General features: G+C 47.8%; 2 protein-coding genes across 2 annotated transcripts; both read right to left on the bottom strand.

Moving 5' to 3' along the window:
- Positions 1 to 9786: 9786 nt before the first annotated feature.
- On the bottom strand, positions 9787 to 12585 carry LOC124699974 (disease resistance protein RPM1-like). The gene is made up of 3 exons (XM_047232185.1): positions 10920 to 12585; positions 10167 to 10826; positions 9787 to 10106 (listed from the first exon to the last, which is right to left on the bottom strand). Exons 1-3 carry the CDS (start codon positions 12583 to 12585, stop codon positions 9787 to 9789), a joined length of 2646 nt encoding a protein of 881 aa, XP_047088141.1.
- Positions 12586 to 13284: 699 nt separating this feature from the next.
- LOC124696974 (acidic leucine-rich nuclear phosphoprotein 32-related protein 2-like) lies at positions 13285 to 16843 on the bottom strand. The gene is made up of 2 exons (XM_047229631.1): positions 15872 to 16843; positions 13285 to 13534 (listed from the first exon to the last, which is right to left on the bottom strand). The coding sequence occupies exons 1-2, from the start codon at positions 16841 to 16843 to the stop codon at positions 13379 to 13381; spliced, it is 1128 nt and encodes a 375-aa protein (XP_047085587.1). The 3' UTR covers positions 13285 to 13378.
- Positions 16844 to 16894: the final 51 nt, after the last annotated feature.

Genomic DNA, 16894 nt, shown 5'->3' with positions numbered 1-16894 from the left:
CTATTTGACATGTAAACTTCATTTTCTTCCTTATATGACACTACCGTCAATTCTATTAACTCCCGCCGTTATCATTGTTTCTCTTAGACTATTATACCCCTGTCTCAATCGACACCAAACTAGCGAAAAAAGGAAACACTTGCGGTAGTCCGTGACCGAGTCGAACTGTCGTCCCTCGCCGCTAGCCAGCTAGTTAATACTGTATCTGCGTACGTTGCTAGTTTAGATTTTTTGCTTCATTTCAAAAAAAAAGTTTAGATTTTTGCTTTTTCCAAGCGAGGTCCGCTTGCCGCATGCATGGGCGCACCTACCATCTACCTTCTATTGCTTTTTTTGGCTGCATGCACATGAATGCTCGCAGGCGCAGCTAGGTAGTTGCATGGACGCGCAGCTTAGCCCTTAGGAGCATTTTTTCTGTTTTAATTCACCCGTTATGCCTTTTTTATGTTTTTAATTGCTCTACCAATACTGCTCCCCTACATGCACAAGTGCAGATCAAGAACCGGATTCAATCAACTTGAGCCAACTCTCGGAGAGTTCTCCGCCAGATCCTGCTATTTTTGTCATGTAAAAAAAGCGTATTGAACTAGGGGTAGAAATGTCATTTTACATCCCAAATTAACACCGTTAGTGCTCACAATGCACTAGAGTGTCATATAGGGAAGAAAATGAAGTTTACATGTCAAATAGGGAAGAAAAAAAAAATCAGGGCCAAATAAGGAACTGGAACTTTAAGTAGTGTCAAATAAGGAATTCTCTCCCAAACGTATCTCCAAAATCTGTTCTATGTGGGGACTTCAAGAAGATGACATCCATTTATTCTTTACCTGCACATATGATAGAGGTTGCTTGGTTCCATTCTCCCTGACATCTTAGAATAGATCCCATTATTGGGAACACGTATAATACTGCCACTATCATCTCAAATTTGCTTGTTATCAATCCAGTCTCAACTGTGCGACATATTTTCACTTTCCTTTGGTGCATTTAGATAATGAGAAATAAAAAACTGTTCTCCAATAAAGAAAGTTTGCCAAACCAGGTTACTATTAGAACACAAGCTCAGCTAAATAGTCAACAATTGGAAACTCCTAAACCTACACCCATTAAAACTATTATTTTTTGGGAGGAACTGGCATATGCATGACCAAAAATCTTTGTTAATGCAGCATGGAGGAATCAAACTCAAGGGCGCTCATCTAAGGCATGATTTGGAATCTACATTACATGGCAACATAACTCTCAATTTTTTTGATGTTTTCATTCATGCTAGGGCACCTCATGTCTCATCACCACTTCAAGCCTAAGCAGAGACACTCGTCATGGCATCACAAATTGCTTCATCTTTCTTGCAGGAACCCATCTTCTTCACTGATAGCCTTGGACTCGCAAAAGTTGTAGCTGCATCTGGAGCAAAGGACCCATCATTTTTATGGGAAATAAGGAGGCAAGATCTGAAATTCCAGGACCTCACTCACCCGCTCAAAGCAAGAACCATTCATATCAACAGACAACTCAATGAGATAGCTCACTCATGTGCACAAGAGGCAATGCAAGCTTCTATCTGTTCTTGCAGGAACACAACTCGTAGCAATCTAGCATGTCCTATAGCTGTAGAAGTTTAGAGGTTACACCTATAAGGAATTGTAATCCTATATGTACAATGTCTATGAGTTGAATGAAAATTAGGGTGCCAGACACCCTACCCTTTTTCAGAAAAATTCCATCACATGAATGATTCTGCAGTTGCATATTGATACATACGACAAAGAGAAGAATTTTATTCATCATATTCCAACACATTGCCACTATAAGAGAGAAGAATTGCATTGCACATTGGAGAATCTTCTACACACATTGTCACTGACCAAAATCCTCTAGTAATCAAATCAGCTGCACCATAGATAATTGCACATATAAATACAACTATGACAATACCTAGTTCCTTCTTATTCCTTGTTCTCATCTCAATTCTGTGAATCTTCTCCGTCCTTTCCTCCTCCCTTTTCATCGGTTTGGCCTGCAGCTCCAATTCTGTCACTCTTGTCTGAAGAAATTCATCTCCAGATTTTGTTACATCTCCTCCAGATTTTGTGTGCAACACCTTATCTGTAGACAACTTCTTCTTTGCAGCTTCAGTGCTCAATTCCTTCTTCACAACATCGCCAATGATAGTGGCATCACGGGCAATCCATGTAAAGCACCTCACCAGTGACCACCCAACACTCTTCGTCACCGCCGCTAGCAATAGTGGCAACTCTCCTCGCTCCATGGAAGGCGAGCTCAGCCTGCAACCCCATCATCCCCGCTCCGCCTCCTGCACCGCTCAGCCTCCGGCCTCGGTCCATCCCATCCCACCCCCCTCTCTCTCTCTCTCTCTCTCTCTCTCTCTCTCTCTCTCTCTCTCCCTCCCTCCCTCTCTCCCCCTCTCTCTCCCTCTATCTCTCCCTCTCTCTCTCTCTCTCTCTCTCTCTCTCTCTCTCTCTCTCTCTCTCTCTCTCTCTCTCTCTCTCTCTCTCTCTCTCTCTCTCTCTCCAGATTTAGAAATTAGAAAAATCACCAAACCGGGTCCAAATTGCCACATGTTAGCCAACAGAGAGCCAAAACAAGAAAACAAAGATCAAAGTTATACCCCATTTTTCATATTTTTCTTAGAAACACCTTGATATACTAATACAAAATAAAGTTATACCTTATTTTGCAATGAACGAGGTGAATTGGAGAATATCAATTGAAAACATAACTTCTTCGTAAATACATAGGTGATGCCCTCGGATTTGCGAGGGCCATCTTGCTAGTTTATCGATATTTTTCCATACACCTGGTCAAAGTTTGTAAAGTATGACTTCGACTGTGACTTAACAATCCCAGATCATTTTTCTCACACAGCTGACTTTCCTGACTATCACATGAGGGACGTACATACCGACTTGGATGCGGAAAAACATAAACAAGTCCTGATCTAAAAAAAACCTAAGCAAGTCCGTCGACTGTGAAGGGAAAAAAATACGTTTTTCCAAATGCCAAAACTAGCTGGTGGTGTGTCGTTCGAAGAAGCTCCCTAGTCTTGGCGGCGGCACAACCTTGCCAAGCCGAGACATGCACTCAAATTGTGCGGCTTCCAACATTGCACAAAACGCAGATCATCAAAAACCGTCTAGGTTAAACCGTTAAATCGTTAAATTCAGGTAGGGCCGTAGGGGGAGTTCACACATTTTTCTTCAGAGGTAGGACGCTCACACACTAGTGCTCTAGAAAAAGTGTGCTCACACATTAGTAATGCATCCATCCATCCACGTACGACGCTGCATAAATGGATCCATGGAGAGCAGGCCAATCAGCTAGGCACTCTGTCTCTCGGGAGTCGGGAGGCACGTACAATGGGCCTCTCTCGCCTCCTCCTCCTCAGCCTAATCGCCTCCGCGGCCGTGAGCACCTTCGCGGCGCAGTCCAATCCAGCGCCGCCAGTGTGCGACCTCAGCATCGTCGCCCCAAAACTGGCGCGCCACTGCCAGTCCGACCCCGACGTGCCTAGCATCCTTCTCAGTCCCACCGTGCAGTGCTGCGACCTGCGAGGCACTGGCCTCTCTACCGGGGCAGGAAGAGATGGCCCTCCCGTGCCTCTGCCGTGCGGCGGCCGACCCACGGCTCGTCGCCGCCAGGCTCGACGTCCCCCGCATCTTCGCGCTCTACCGCCGCTGCGTCAAAGGGAGCTTCCGCAGAGGCCCCAGCTTCGCTAACCAGTACTGTGAAGGTATACACTCGTCACTTGCCATCACTGCTCCCTATCGGCTCCGTTTCCTCTGCTTTTGTTAGCCCCGCGAGTTCCTCATTGGTTCACTTTGCTTGGTTTAATCAGAGGAGAACATTGAGACGGAGAAGTGCAACGCCGCGAACCTCGCCACGCGGGTGTCCCGGTACTGCGTGATCAACGGCAAGATCACCTCGGCGTGCTGCCTGGCGGTAGTGCCCACCGTTGTACACCGCGGACACCCGTCCTGCCTCTGCCGCGTCGCGGCACAGCCGCAGCTCGCCGCCGCCGGCCTCAACGGCACCGGCATCCTCGAGCTCTACGCCGCCTGCGGAGGCACCATCCCCGTAGGCCCGCACCTCGTCGATGCCTGCAAAGCATGGAACCTCCCGACCCCTGCCCTGGCACCTCCTGCCACCACGACGTCGGCGACTGTCCTGCTGCCCACGATTGCGGCATCGGCGTCGTGCGCGCCCAAGGCCATCGCTTTCTTGATGGTCTCGTACTTGTACAAGGATCGCACCGCGCAGAGCTGCCGGGACTTGGGGGCCTCCGTCGACTTCGGCGGCGGCGTTCCGTGCCTGTGCCGTGCGGCCGTCGAGCGCGTTACCATCAACGCGGGGCTCAAGGGCACCGACCTCCTCGCGATCTACAATGCCTGTGGAGGACTCCGCCTCGGAGGGGCCGAGCACAAAGCCGCCGCCGCGTCGTGCGAAGGTAATGTATATATACATGATCTGCGCCTTCTCTTTGATTCTGGTACGTTCTCATCGCCTGAAGCATATGCGTGCATTTGGTTTGTGCCGTGCAGGGTATGGACTGCGGCTGCCGCCAAGCGACAAGCCTCCCATCACCCCGCTGCAGCAGAACCACGACGGCGGCGCCATCCGCGTCGGCCAGGAAACTCTGGCGCCGGGGACAGTTACGGCTTGATTTCGTTGTATTTGTAATAGTTTGTAATGCAGTGGTGCTATGCGAGGTTTGAGTCTGGACCGTACGTAGCATAGCATATCATATGTCCCCTGAATCAGAGTTTTTGCGGCGTAAGGCAATGTAAAGGTATTCGTGGCCCGACCACGTTGCCCTATGCCAGGGGAATACTACAAAACTGTGTTCGAGGAGAACATTAGAGCATCTCCAGCAGGCGCGCTATATCGCGGTGCGCTAAACCTCAAATTCTGCGCGCTGTAAACCGTTGCCGCGCGCCGGAGCGATTTCTCCCCTGCCGGACGCGTCATTTTGCAGCGCGCGTTGGCGCGGTAAAATAGCACCTCTGCCGGACGCTCCATTTTGCAGCGCGCGGGCGCGGCGCAAACAAGAAACACACACAAGTATGCATCCAACAAGATCAAACAATACATAAAAATTCACATAATAAATTGTACCATCGAAATACAATACATTGTTCACAACAATACTTCACACCAAATACAACACGTCCAACATACAACAATACAACATGGTTTTGATACAATACAACACATAGTTTTCAAACAAATACAACAAATATGCAACTATTGTTGTCCATTCCAATTCCACCATTCTTCCATGAGATCTTTTCGAAGCTCATCATGTGTGTCGTTGCACCGAATGGCATGGTATGAGGCAATGAATCGGGCAATCCTATGTGCGGACCTCCTCACTTGCACAGGAACCCCCATCAAGTCGTAGTGGGTATGATCCACATCTTTTTCGCATCCTCTATAATCATGTTGTGCATGATTACACACGCGGTCATGATATACCAAAGGCATTCTTGATCCCAAAATCTAGCCGGTCCTCTAACAATGGCAAATTGGGCTTGCAAAATCCCAAATGCTCTCTCTACATCTTTCCTAGCCGCCGCTTGTGCATTATGGAATTGGGTTTGCTTCTTACCTTTTGGTTGAATAATTGGCTTCACAAATGTTTGCCACCTTGGATATATTCCGTCGGCGAGGAAGTAGCCATAGTTGTACTTGTGGCCATTTGCTTCAAACTCCACCAATGGACCTTCCCGCATTGCAAGTCTTGTCATTAGTGGTGACCGTTGAAGAACATTGATGTCATTGCAAAATCCGATCATTCCAAAGAAAGCATGCCATATCCAAGTCTCTTGGTCGGCCACCGCTTCAAGTACTATGGTGGCATCCTTATTGTAGCCTTTGAATTGTCCATGCCATGCCGCTGGACAATTCTTCCAACTCCAATGCATACAATCAATGGAACCAAGCATACCGAGAAACCCCCGGTTGGCGTTGATCTCCAAAAGCCTTGCCGTGTCTTGAGCATTGGGGGCTCTCAAGTATGTGGAGCCAAAGACATTGACAATTGCAACGACAAAGCGCTTCACACACAAGATAGAAGTGCTCTCTCCCATGGCCAAATGATCATCAATAAGATCCGCCGGTATACCATATACCAACATACGCAAGGCGGCGGTCACCTTTTGATATGTGCTATGACCAAGTTCTCCGGCGGCATTCCTCCTTTGCTCAAAGAAACGATCATATTTGGTGACCTCCGTTGCAATGTGCCTGAACAAGTTGAGACTCATCCGGAAACGCCGACGAAAATAGCTTTCGGGGAAAATCGGATTCTCATTGAAATACGACCGCATCAACTTCTCATGCCCTTCAATCCTTTCTCTCCACAACTTCGTCTACCGAACACCGATCCACCAAATTTTGGCCTCTTAACGGCGCGGTATGCTAATAGTATCGATATGTTCTCCTCTTCTTCTTGGTCGAACTCGTCATCCGATGAATCATATGATGAACTCTACAAACATATGTATGAATTACTTCACTATGAACTATTGTAGCTAATTGGCGAGTAATAGAGGCCGGCCGGCGGAGGTTCATACCTTGCGAGCAAATGGGCGAGCACCATGGGCGCGCCATGTTGCTAGCAAGCTCGAGGACGACGAGGACGACATGTCTACGCCTGCGCGGAGAAGAACGCGACGCCGGCGCGAAGGGGCCGCGGAGAATGACCGCCGACTACAACTCGCGGCGGCGGCCGCGCGAGCGACACGATGCGGCGGAGCGTCCGCCGGCTGCCAGGAGGAGGTGCGGGCGACGCGGATCTACGACGCGGCGGCGCGCAGAAGCGGGGGCGGCGGCGGAGTCGACCGGCGGCGGCTGGATTTCGCGCCGGCGGTAGGTGGGGAAATGAGGGCGCGGGGGGAGGAATTTTCCAGCCGTTGTATTTTTCGCGCTTGGACGAGCGATGCCGCGCTGTGTAGCCGACGCGCCAGATATGCCGCTCCGGATTATGCAAAACGCCGCGCGCCCTAAATTTTTTACAGCGCCGCGCCGTTTACCGCGCCTGCTGGAGCGCCACATTCTCTCCCGCGCGCGTTATATCGGACGTTTTTATGCCACGCGGCCTATATAGCGCGCCTGTTGGAGATGCTCTTATATTGACCCCTTTGCTTTCACTGCTAGCTGAACACAATCCTACAGCCTGAACGCGTGCAAATTCCAGTGTTCTGCTCTTTTCGGAATTTGCCTTCTAATTTTGGGATTTCCTTCTAACGAAACTCACGTTCAGCTAGCAAAGTCTTCTGCACGGCAAAGGAGCCTCCGAAATGCACGCGGCAACTGCAAGCCTGCAACCTTCGCAAGGGAGTCCATCGGGAAGACCGACCAACCAACCATAAGCATTCCTGGAACCAAATATCCTCTTGCTTGGCAGGGCAGATCAGGTAAAGAATTGAGAATTGATTTTAGGTGTTTTTTCTAGAATTTCTCAGAATTCCTTTAATTAATAAGGAAAATCTTTATATGAATATTTTAAATTCCTTTTTAAGAAAATGGAATTTTAGCTTATATTTTTATTTTTAAAGATTTCTTAAATTCTTCCTATTTTTGTTACTTAGGAATAATGCCTTTAACTAATTATTAAAATTATCTTGAATTAAGAAATTGGGGGTTTTAAACAATGTTCAAAAATAACTTAAAGAATTATACTATAGTGCATAATAATTCATTTTATCATTTTTCCTAATTCTATTATTTTTGGTTTTATTTGGGATATTTTAGGATTTATCTAATTTCCATGGATTTTGGAAATGTCCAAAATGCCCATGGGTCCATTGGTCAGACCAAACGCAAAGTGTTAGGCCTGATCAACCTGGTCGCATTCCCCACGTGCCGAACCCTAATCCCCTCTTACTCTCCTAAAATGCTTGGTCACTTGCGCCATCGCCGCCTCCCTCCAACGAGCTCTGGCCGCTCTGGTCATCGCCATAGGGCCGCGTTCGACGCGCCTTGCTCCGATGTTTCATCTGGTCTGCGTCAAATTGATGCGTGCGTCCTCCTGCACTGGCTAGTGTTTGGTGCTAGTGGTGGCGCTCCTCGTCGCCGAACATGCGATGGCGCTCGGTGGTGCCGTGCTTTGCCCACCGGCTGGGTTGCGGCTTGGCGTAGGCCGCGCCGCCGTGCCACCGAGGTCGTCGCCGTTGCTCCTCCCTTCTCCTTCCCTTCATGTTCTCTGGCTGCCCTAATTATTGCCTCCTGTTGACCCTCTCTAGTGGTTCATGGCCTCGTTCATTTCCTAGGGTTGCTCCCGTTGGTTTCTACCGCACCACGATCTGGTTCATTATCATCAAACCTCTCATCTTCGCCATCTAAGTTTGTAATCCACAATTATTCACCTGTTTAATACTTCTAACACAAAATTGTGACCGAAATAATTTGGCAAAAAAAAATTGTGATCAAAATAATATTTGAACCACCTCACCTTGCGAGGCAAGAAAAAAAAAGTTTCCTGTTGGAGAAGAAATGGTTCTTCAGAGGAACTTGCTTTTCTTTTCCTACCAAAAAACAGGAAGTTTGCGTTACTATTGTTGATAGCACCAAAGAAGAGCCTGTCCCAGCAATACATTATGGATAAACATTCCATAACCATCAATGAGAATCTAAACTTTGTTTTACTCACATTTCAACTCCGATGAGGTGTATAAGACCAAGTTTTTTCGATAACAGGAGCATAGCTCAGCTCCCAAGTTCATTAGGAAACTGGATATTCATTAATTTACAGCAACATCGTATCCAGATTGAGTGTCCAGCAGCAATTAGCATGCTCTCATGAGCAAAGTTCACCATGCCAAAGAAAGTAGGCAGGCAATAGAAACATAAACTGACTGATGTGCAGAATATTCGTTGCAGAGCCTCTCATGTTCTCCCCTTCAGAATGGGGCGCCGCAAGGCACACGAACTCGTAGTTAAGTTTCTTCTTTGCAGCTAAGAAATCCTCAGGGCATGGAGATATATATTTTTCTATAAGAGTCAGACCCACAACATGTGGTCTTCGATCGAAACAGGAATAGCCCAGATTTAACAACTCATTGAGCAACGGATGAACCAAGTGCAACACCTCATGACATGCCTGGATTCAGTTCTTCTCACCCCATCGGAGCCTTAACACATGAGGTGATCTGTTAAAAGAACTCCAAATTTCCAAAAGGAACTCCTCCATGCTATCGAGAAATGCCATTTGCCTTGGAACTCTTGAATTCTGTGTTGTGAAGCTCATGAAAAGATGACAGAGATGGCACTGTTGCCTTACATTGCAGGACCTGATTATAAGATCCTGCAATTATAAGATCGGCAGTGGAGGCCATTTCAGCAGGCCAGAACATCTTATAATTGGGTACAGAGGGAGTAAACTCATCCTCTTAGTTTAGGACAAGTATGAAAGCACACATATTCTTCAACAAACTTTAAGTGAAGACATGCACACACGAGGAAGTAGAACATACTTATACTAACAGAGAACAAATATATATCTAATTGGAGCCCAGGGGAACTTGAAACCCGAGTGGCGGGAAGCAAACATATCCCAACTAACAACAATAGTATATATTAATATGAGGAAGAAGATACATACGAGCATAGAAAAAAGGAATCACGTTAATCAGATTTAGTCGACAAATTCGCAACAAATTCGCATCAGCCAATACTGGCTACCAATTGCTAATTTAATTATGCCAATATATAATATATGCACGAAGGTTGAAACAACGAACCAAAACCTTTAAGCAGCAGCAATCACCTAATCCTTTCCAGAAGTCCTTTCTGAGTCAGTGCAACTGTAACATACCTTATGTGGCTAATCTTCATTACATCTCCGCTGCATTCATCTGAATCTCTCTGCCGCCGGAGCTTCTCTACCAGCTCTTCTGATGTGTCATGCAGAAGTAATTTCTCAAGGGCTGTAAGGTGTTCGATGCCGTCAGGAAGAAACTCTAGCTCAGGGCACAATCCAAGCCATAGCTCGACCAGATTTTGCATCGCGCCTTCCTCTATTCCGATTCGGTTGAGCTGTTTCGCGCCCCCTACGAGTAGAAATCGAAGTTTAGGGAATGATCCTGCGTAAAAATCTAAGCTCTTCCCTTCAAAGGCCTTCATTAGCTCAAGAGAGCATAGACCACGTAACAAGCACAGACAGGAAAAGGTTCCCTCATCAATGTTGGAGAATGCCAGTTGCAAGCGAGTGAGACCACTAAGGTGTGACCAAGAAGAGAAAATCTGGGGCGTTGATGTTTTGTCTAGCTGCCCAGCTAAACCAAGCCAAGAAAGGGTTGGAGGTAAATATAGCCCTTCCAGCTGCAGCACCTCACTCTCAGCTTCAGCGGCAATTACAAGATGAACAAGATGGCTCATTTTAGTGACAGCATTGCTCAAGTCAGCAGAGTGTTCACTTCTCACATTGCACACTGTGAATTTTCTTAACTCTGTCAAAGCTGTAACTTCACGCAGAAAATCTGGAGTGGCTTTGACACAATCAAGAGCATGCAGTCCTGCCAAGTGTTGGATGCCATTAGGCACCTTGACTCCACGTACCATGAAAATTTCTAATGCATCTAATGCGCCAGGAACACCATATGCGTACAAGTATCTCAACTTCTGAAGTTTTACAACACTGTTTGGCAAATATGTCAGCTTAGCGTGGGAAGCATCCAAGACTTCCAAGTTTTGTAACCTCCCCACAGCTTCAGGTAGGCTTTCGATATTGGTATCTCTAAGGCCCAAATAACGCAGATTAAACAAGTCAAACACTTCCCTTGGCAGCATTTTGATACGAGAACCTTGGAGATCCAATGTGGACAGCAAATTTGAAGATGTTAGGATAGGCTTCAGCATATCAACATTGCTATACCAGTCAAATACATGGAGCGCACGGAGATGTGTTGCACCAGATCGCCTCAGTTGCTCAAGGTTTCCCCCCTGGACTGATATGCGACGTGCACCCCCTACAGAGAATGCCACAGTAGCAGAGCCATTATAAACGTCACCAAAGCATTCCTCCTTGGCCTTTTTGAGGGCAAGAAGGCGTATGACATCATGCATCCGACAGTGTTTCAGTCGTCCAGCATAATTCCTTTCCACTACCTGCAGTAGACTTCGGTTCACAAGCTCATCCAAGTATCCCTCTGCTACTTCCTCCAATGTTCTGTTCTCCTTTTCCCTGATAAACCCCGCGGAAATCCACTGCCTCATTACCGCCTTCCTCCTTAATACATAATCTTCTGGGAACAGTGCACAGTGCAAGAAACAATTCCTCAAACCGTACGGAAGGTCCTCCAAGCTGACCTTTAGAATCATATGAGCATCAGGGATCACGTCATTCGCCAACCGCGAATCCAAACCACTGTACACATTCTCCCATTCGGCTGAAATTGGGGGTTTGCAGGAGAGTAGGCGGCCAATGCATGCAAGAGCAATAGGCAAGCCTTGACACTTCGCTATGAACTTCCGAGCCAATGTCTGCAACTCCAACGGGCACTCTTTGTGATCATCATTCCAAAAGGCCCCTTTGCAGAACAACACCCAAGAGTGATGTTCTTGCAGCGGTTCCAAATGAATCGCAGCCTCCCTAGTTGCCAACAGTGACACTTCATGCTTCCTTGATGTGATAACAAATTGGCCAGTACAACCAGATGTTGGGAAGACATTCCTTATCTCTGACCACACTCGCGCAGTCCAAACGTCATCCAGGACCAAAATGTACTTTTTACCTTGAAGGTAGTTATGGATGGACTCTGCTAGTACCCTCATCTCAATGTTTGCAACATCGACTGCGATGCCGAGCTCGGCGGCAATCTTCTTCAGCAGGTCATCAAGCCGGTAACTCTCCGATACGGTTACCCACGCCGCGGCGTCGAAATCCAATTTCACGGTGCTGTACACATGAGCAACCAGAGTAGTTTTGCCAACACCAGGCATGCCCCACACTGTGGTGACTTTGCTACTCCTCTGCTCCAAAACATCACCAACGCCACCGCCGGTCAGCCACCGTATTAGCACGTCCCTGTTCTCCTCAATGCCTACAAGGTCCTCCTTCCTGGTGAAATGCAGAGCTTGACCTCGATCCATCGATCTGGCGGCGGAAGCAGATCTGTCGATTCCTGCAATGACGGCGTAGTCCTTCTTCCTCCTCTTGGCATTCTGCAGCTTGCCTTCGATTTCTTGGAACTTGGCCGACAGGCGGCGCCAGGTCTTGATATGCTTGAGCCTCTTCTTGATCTTGGCGGCAAACCCTCCTGCGTGTTTAACCTCCTCCAGCTTGTAGGTGAACTCGTCCACGGCATCCTCGATTTGGAAGGCGAGGGCTCTGATCTCGCCGACGAAGATTGCGGTGGTCTTGTCGGTGTCCTTGAATCGCTCCGCCTCCTGCAGGTAGGCCTGCATGCTCTCCAGCTCCACCTTGGACGCGCGGATCTTGCCGAAGAGGCCCCTCAGGACGGAGGCTTCCTTCCATAGCAGATCCCAGCTGAAGGTCACCGCCTCTTTCGCCAGCGCCGCGCCGAGCGTTACCACCAGCTGCCCGATCACAGCCTCCGCCATGGTTGGTGAGGCTTTGAGCTCGGAAGTGGACGAATGATTGACTCTTTCCTTCTTTTCTTACGGTAGAACGTGGTGCCCTCTTCTTCTTCGAAGTTTCTCTATTTTCCTCTTCCAAGTTGACGCAGATACGACAAAGACAAACGGTATATTTTTGGAGTCCAGTCCAAAGATACGCTGCTGCAAGCTCCAAAGTCCAAACCATGACCGCGGTGATGGAGCCGTCGCAGAAGAACGCCGGGCCGGCCGTGTCCAACTACGTCTTCGGCTGGTGACATGGTGGTGAATCGTAGTTGTTCAAACTGCCATGGTCCTCTGATCTGACTGATATCTGCACCTCCTTCTCGGAAAATCGAAAGCCCTCCTTGATTGTCGGGAATTCCACAATACTTGGATTTGGAGCTCCTTTCACTTTTACATATTTGCACAGTACGTCCAGTACAAAACAGACCATTGGCGAGCTTTAGGGAAGAAGGCAGCGGGGCATTTAATTACCAGCCTACAAATTTGGAACTGACACAGGCAACATGGAACGGAATATCTTCATATCATGTTACAAACATGGTGATAAACTCAAATCCACAAAATCAGAACCAACATTTCAATTTGTCACACCAGAAAATTTTCACAGGAAGGAGCAGCACAGCAGGGAGGATCCCCTCACTAAACCTAGAGAACTTCCAGAAAATCCTTTGGAATTTTTCTTCTAACAGAACTACAAAGACTTCTACACCGCAAGGAGCCCCGGAAAAGCATGTGGCAACTACAACCAACCATAAGCATTCCCGGAAGCAAATTATTTGTCTTCATTGCCATCATCTTCGTTATCCCTTTTCCTCTTGCTTGGCAGGGCAGATCCTGTAGACTCTTTGTTCCCGTTGGTTTCTTTGCTTTTGTCATCCCCCCCAGAATCTGGTTCATTGTCATCAGCCTCATCTTCTACATCTTCAGCCTAAAAAATGGTACAGTTGAATTAGCTGACAAGTACAAACAATGTACAGTTTGAATTAGCTTATATTAGGAGTACCCGCAAAAAAAGCTTATGTTAGGAGTATAGAGCAGTAGGGAAAGCGTAATGTGCATCATGCTGTCCAAATTATGGGACCAAAAAATTAAGTTCTTTCGCAGAAAAAAAGGTTCAAACTGCGGTCTGTTAAACGTGTATTGGGTCACTCAATGACGATGCAGGGAAAGGCAATGAAGAATTGCACAGAAATGGTTCTCTATCACAAGATACCAATTTTATCCTGTATAGAGCCATGGTAGATAACTTTTTACAAGTCACAAATGAACATGACCGAGCTACAAGTGTGTAAACTGAGACCAATTTACCATCTTTCCAGAAGAACAAATAAGCACCATGATGTATACTCGTGTTTCTGTCAGACCTCAAAATGCACAAGACAAGGTACTAATAAAACAATAAAATGAAAGTGGCTACAGGGCAGAAGGCTTTCCAGTAAATTCTGTAGTCTCAAAATATGGAGCGCGGCGCGGGAGATTCTTTTTGAGACAAAAAAACAATGTAACAGGTCATGCAGATCGTAATGCAAAACATTGGACAAACAGAAAATTAACCAAACATGTAGAAACTTTACAGATAACCAGTGAACTGTGAAGTTGTATGAAAGCACAAATGTGTTAACAAAGTAACAAGAAGAGAAGGGAAATTCTAGGCTTATACTGCAGATTGACAAACAAAATGAATGCAAAAAATCAGGTCATCTGTTCCTATTCCTACTTTGTATTGAAATCAACTATCAAATTGTACTGACAAACAATAGACTAGTGGAGCAACAATACAGTCTTCAATAAAAAAAGTATAGATTCCATAAGTTTTGGAGAAGGGACGCAGCACCCCCTCAAGTCTAAAACTGGGCACATAATCCCCCGTGGTTCCAAAAACCGGACAAAACACCACTTGGACAAAATTTAGGTGGTTTCTGCCTGTGGAATTGTATACGTGGCCATATAGAATAGTCAAAGGAAAACCGGTTAGTGGTCACGTTGGACAAGAAAGTAAAAGAAATCCCATTCCCCATTGCGGGGCGTTCCACCACGGCTTCATCCCCGGCCACCACCATGCTCCACCCCTCAACATTCTGAGGGGGTGCTGGCTTGGGGCGGCGGCGGTTGGCCGGCATGTGAGCCCGGGCGAAGAGGTATCAAGACAGGGACGTTGCTGCTGCGTCGGCTTGGGAACAGGCGGAGCTCAGAGATGAGGGCCATGGCGGCAGGAAGCTGTGCATCTCTAGAGCTGGTGGGCCAATGCGTCGGCTCGCTGGTTGCGAGGTGTTCACCTAGATCCGACCTTGCTTCTCCCATGGCAGCAACCATCGAAGTCAATTAGAGACAGGGAGGTCGTGACAGCAGATTGGGGAAGATATGGAACTGTGTCAGAGACAAGAAAAAAAAAATTAGATAGGAGGAAAATTGTGATTACAGACAGATGGGTCCAGCGACGAGGTGGCACGAGTACTGCTGCCGTGTGTGCAAAATCAATAGCCAAAACTTCTTAAGACGGGGCTACGTGGCTGTATGCCTGGTATTAGATACTTCAGGGGATTAAGTGTGTTGTTTTAAACCTCAGGGGGTTCTCTGTCCGTTTTCTGAAACTTCTGGGGGTATCTATACTTCTTTCCTCCAATAATTATGCAACAAAATTTTTGGCTTTCAGTCGCATTTGTAAAATAGTGACCAATTTGTTGTCACTTCAGAAATTCATTTCATACGACCTTACTGAATTTTTAGAAATCAGAAGAATTGCTAACATCTATTTACGGTCTTGGCATGAAGCCATGAATACTACTCCCTCCGTCCTGTAATATAAAATGTTACTAAAACGTTGTAACTCATGTATTGGTCGTAATAACATCATATATTATGGGAAGGAGGGAGTAAGAGACAGTTCTAAACAAGCTAAAAAAGATAAGTAGCTCAATTTACAATTAAGAGAAGCAATACAATTGCAAGAGCCTACTGGTAGAGCAATATATATAGACTACAAACCAAATTATGACTAACACAGTGACATCAAGCTATGAGATTGTACTAAGAAGTAAGGCGTTAAAGGCTTAACAAATAACCATGGATCATGTGTTGCCCGATGACTATTGCTACAACTATCATTGACTAAGTGAAATCCAGAGCCTGCAATGCACTAGCATACCACTACCAATACAACTCATTAGGTATTTTTCGATGCAAGGGTAATTACAACATATGAGGAACATCTTAATCGAATAGCAATACTGATTCCACAAGAGTACAAGAATTAGAAAAATCTCACCTCATCACCTTCTTCTTCTTCATCTCCTTCCTCTTCCTCCCCATCCTCTTCATCTCCTTCCTCTTCGTCCCCGTCCTCTTCATCTCCTTCTTCCTCTTCACCCTCTTCACCCTCGTCATCCTCCTCATCCTCCTCGTCATCCTCATCCTCATCAGTCTCCAAACGATCGTTACCCTCAGCATCAACGCCATCGAGGTACTTCAAACTAGGAACCAGCGCAAACACTTTCTCCCTGTACCCCTTGACCTTGGTGACAGGGCACTGGTACAGATCCAGCGCCTCGACGGCGAGCGGCGCGAGCGGCGCGAGCTCCTCGACCTGCGCGAAGCGGTTGTTGCCGAGGTCGAGGTGGCGGATGGTGCCGCCGCAGGACCCCGCGACGGCCGCGAGGGAGTCGGCGCCCGAGAGGCGGTTGTCGGGGAGCGAGAGGCGGCGGAGCGCCGGGAGGCGCGGCAGGCCCGCGAGCGAGGAGAGGCGGGCGCCGGCCACCGAGAGCTCCTCCAGGGACGGGAAGCGGTCGAAGAGCGCCGGCGAGGGCAGGCGGCCCGTGGAGGACTTGACGGCGCCGTCCAGGGTTAGGGTCTTGGGCGCGGAGAAGGGCGAGTTGGGCGCGTTCTTCACGGACGCGTTGATGGCGCGCTCCCACGCCGCGTCGTCCTCTCCGGCGGCGGCGGCGGCGGCGCCGGCCATGGCTGCGTCGGGGGTTGGGGACTGGAGTGGTAGAACCCTAGCTAAACCCTGGTGGAGCCGGAAGCACGGAGGCGGAGCGGACAAGTACGGAAATGGATGGCGTCCAAGCGTTGGCAAATTGGAAATGGGCTTATAATGGGCCTCTTGATTCGGCCCGGTATAAAATCCAATAGTGGCCCGCGAAGAGCCCAGCTCTCCATCTCCAACCTCGGATGGAAAGCCCAGGTTGAGGAAACGCAACTCCCTCGCCGCCGCCGCCGCCGCCGCGCCGCCCGTCTCCATTTCGTCAGCTGACGGCCGTCGTCCCCTGCCTCCGCGCGACGCCGTGACTGC

This window comes from Lolium rigidum, chromosome 3 (genome assembly GCF_022539505.1).
Source record: "Lolium rigidum isolate FL_2022 chromosome 3, APGP_CSIRO_Lrig_0.1, whole genome shotgun sequence".
In the NCBI taxonomy this organism is placed as follows: Eukaryota; Viridiplantae; Streptophyta; class Magnoliopsida; order Poales; family Poaceae; genus Lolium; species Lolium rigidum.
Note: the sequence above shows the minus strand (reverse complement) of the source record. Positions and strands in the feature narration are given on the sequence as shown.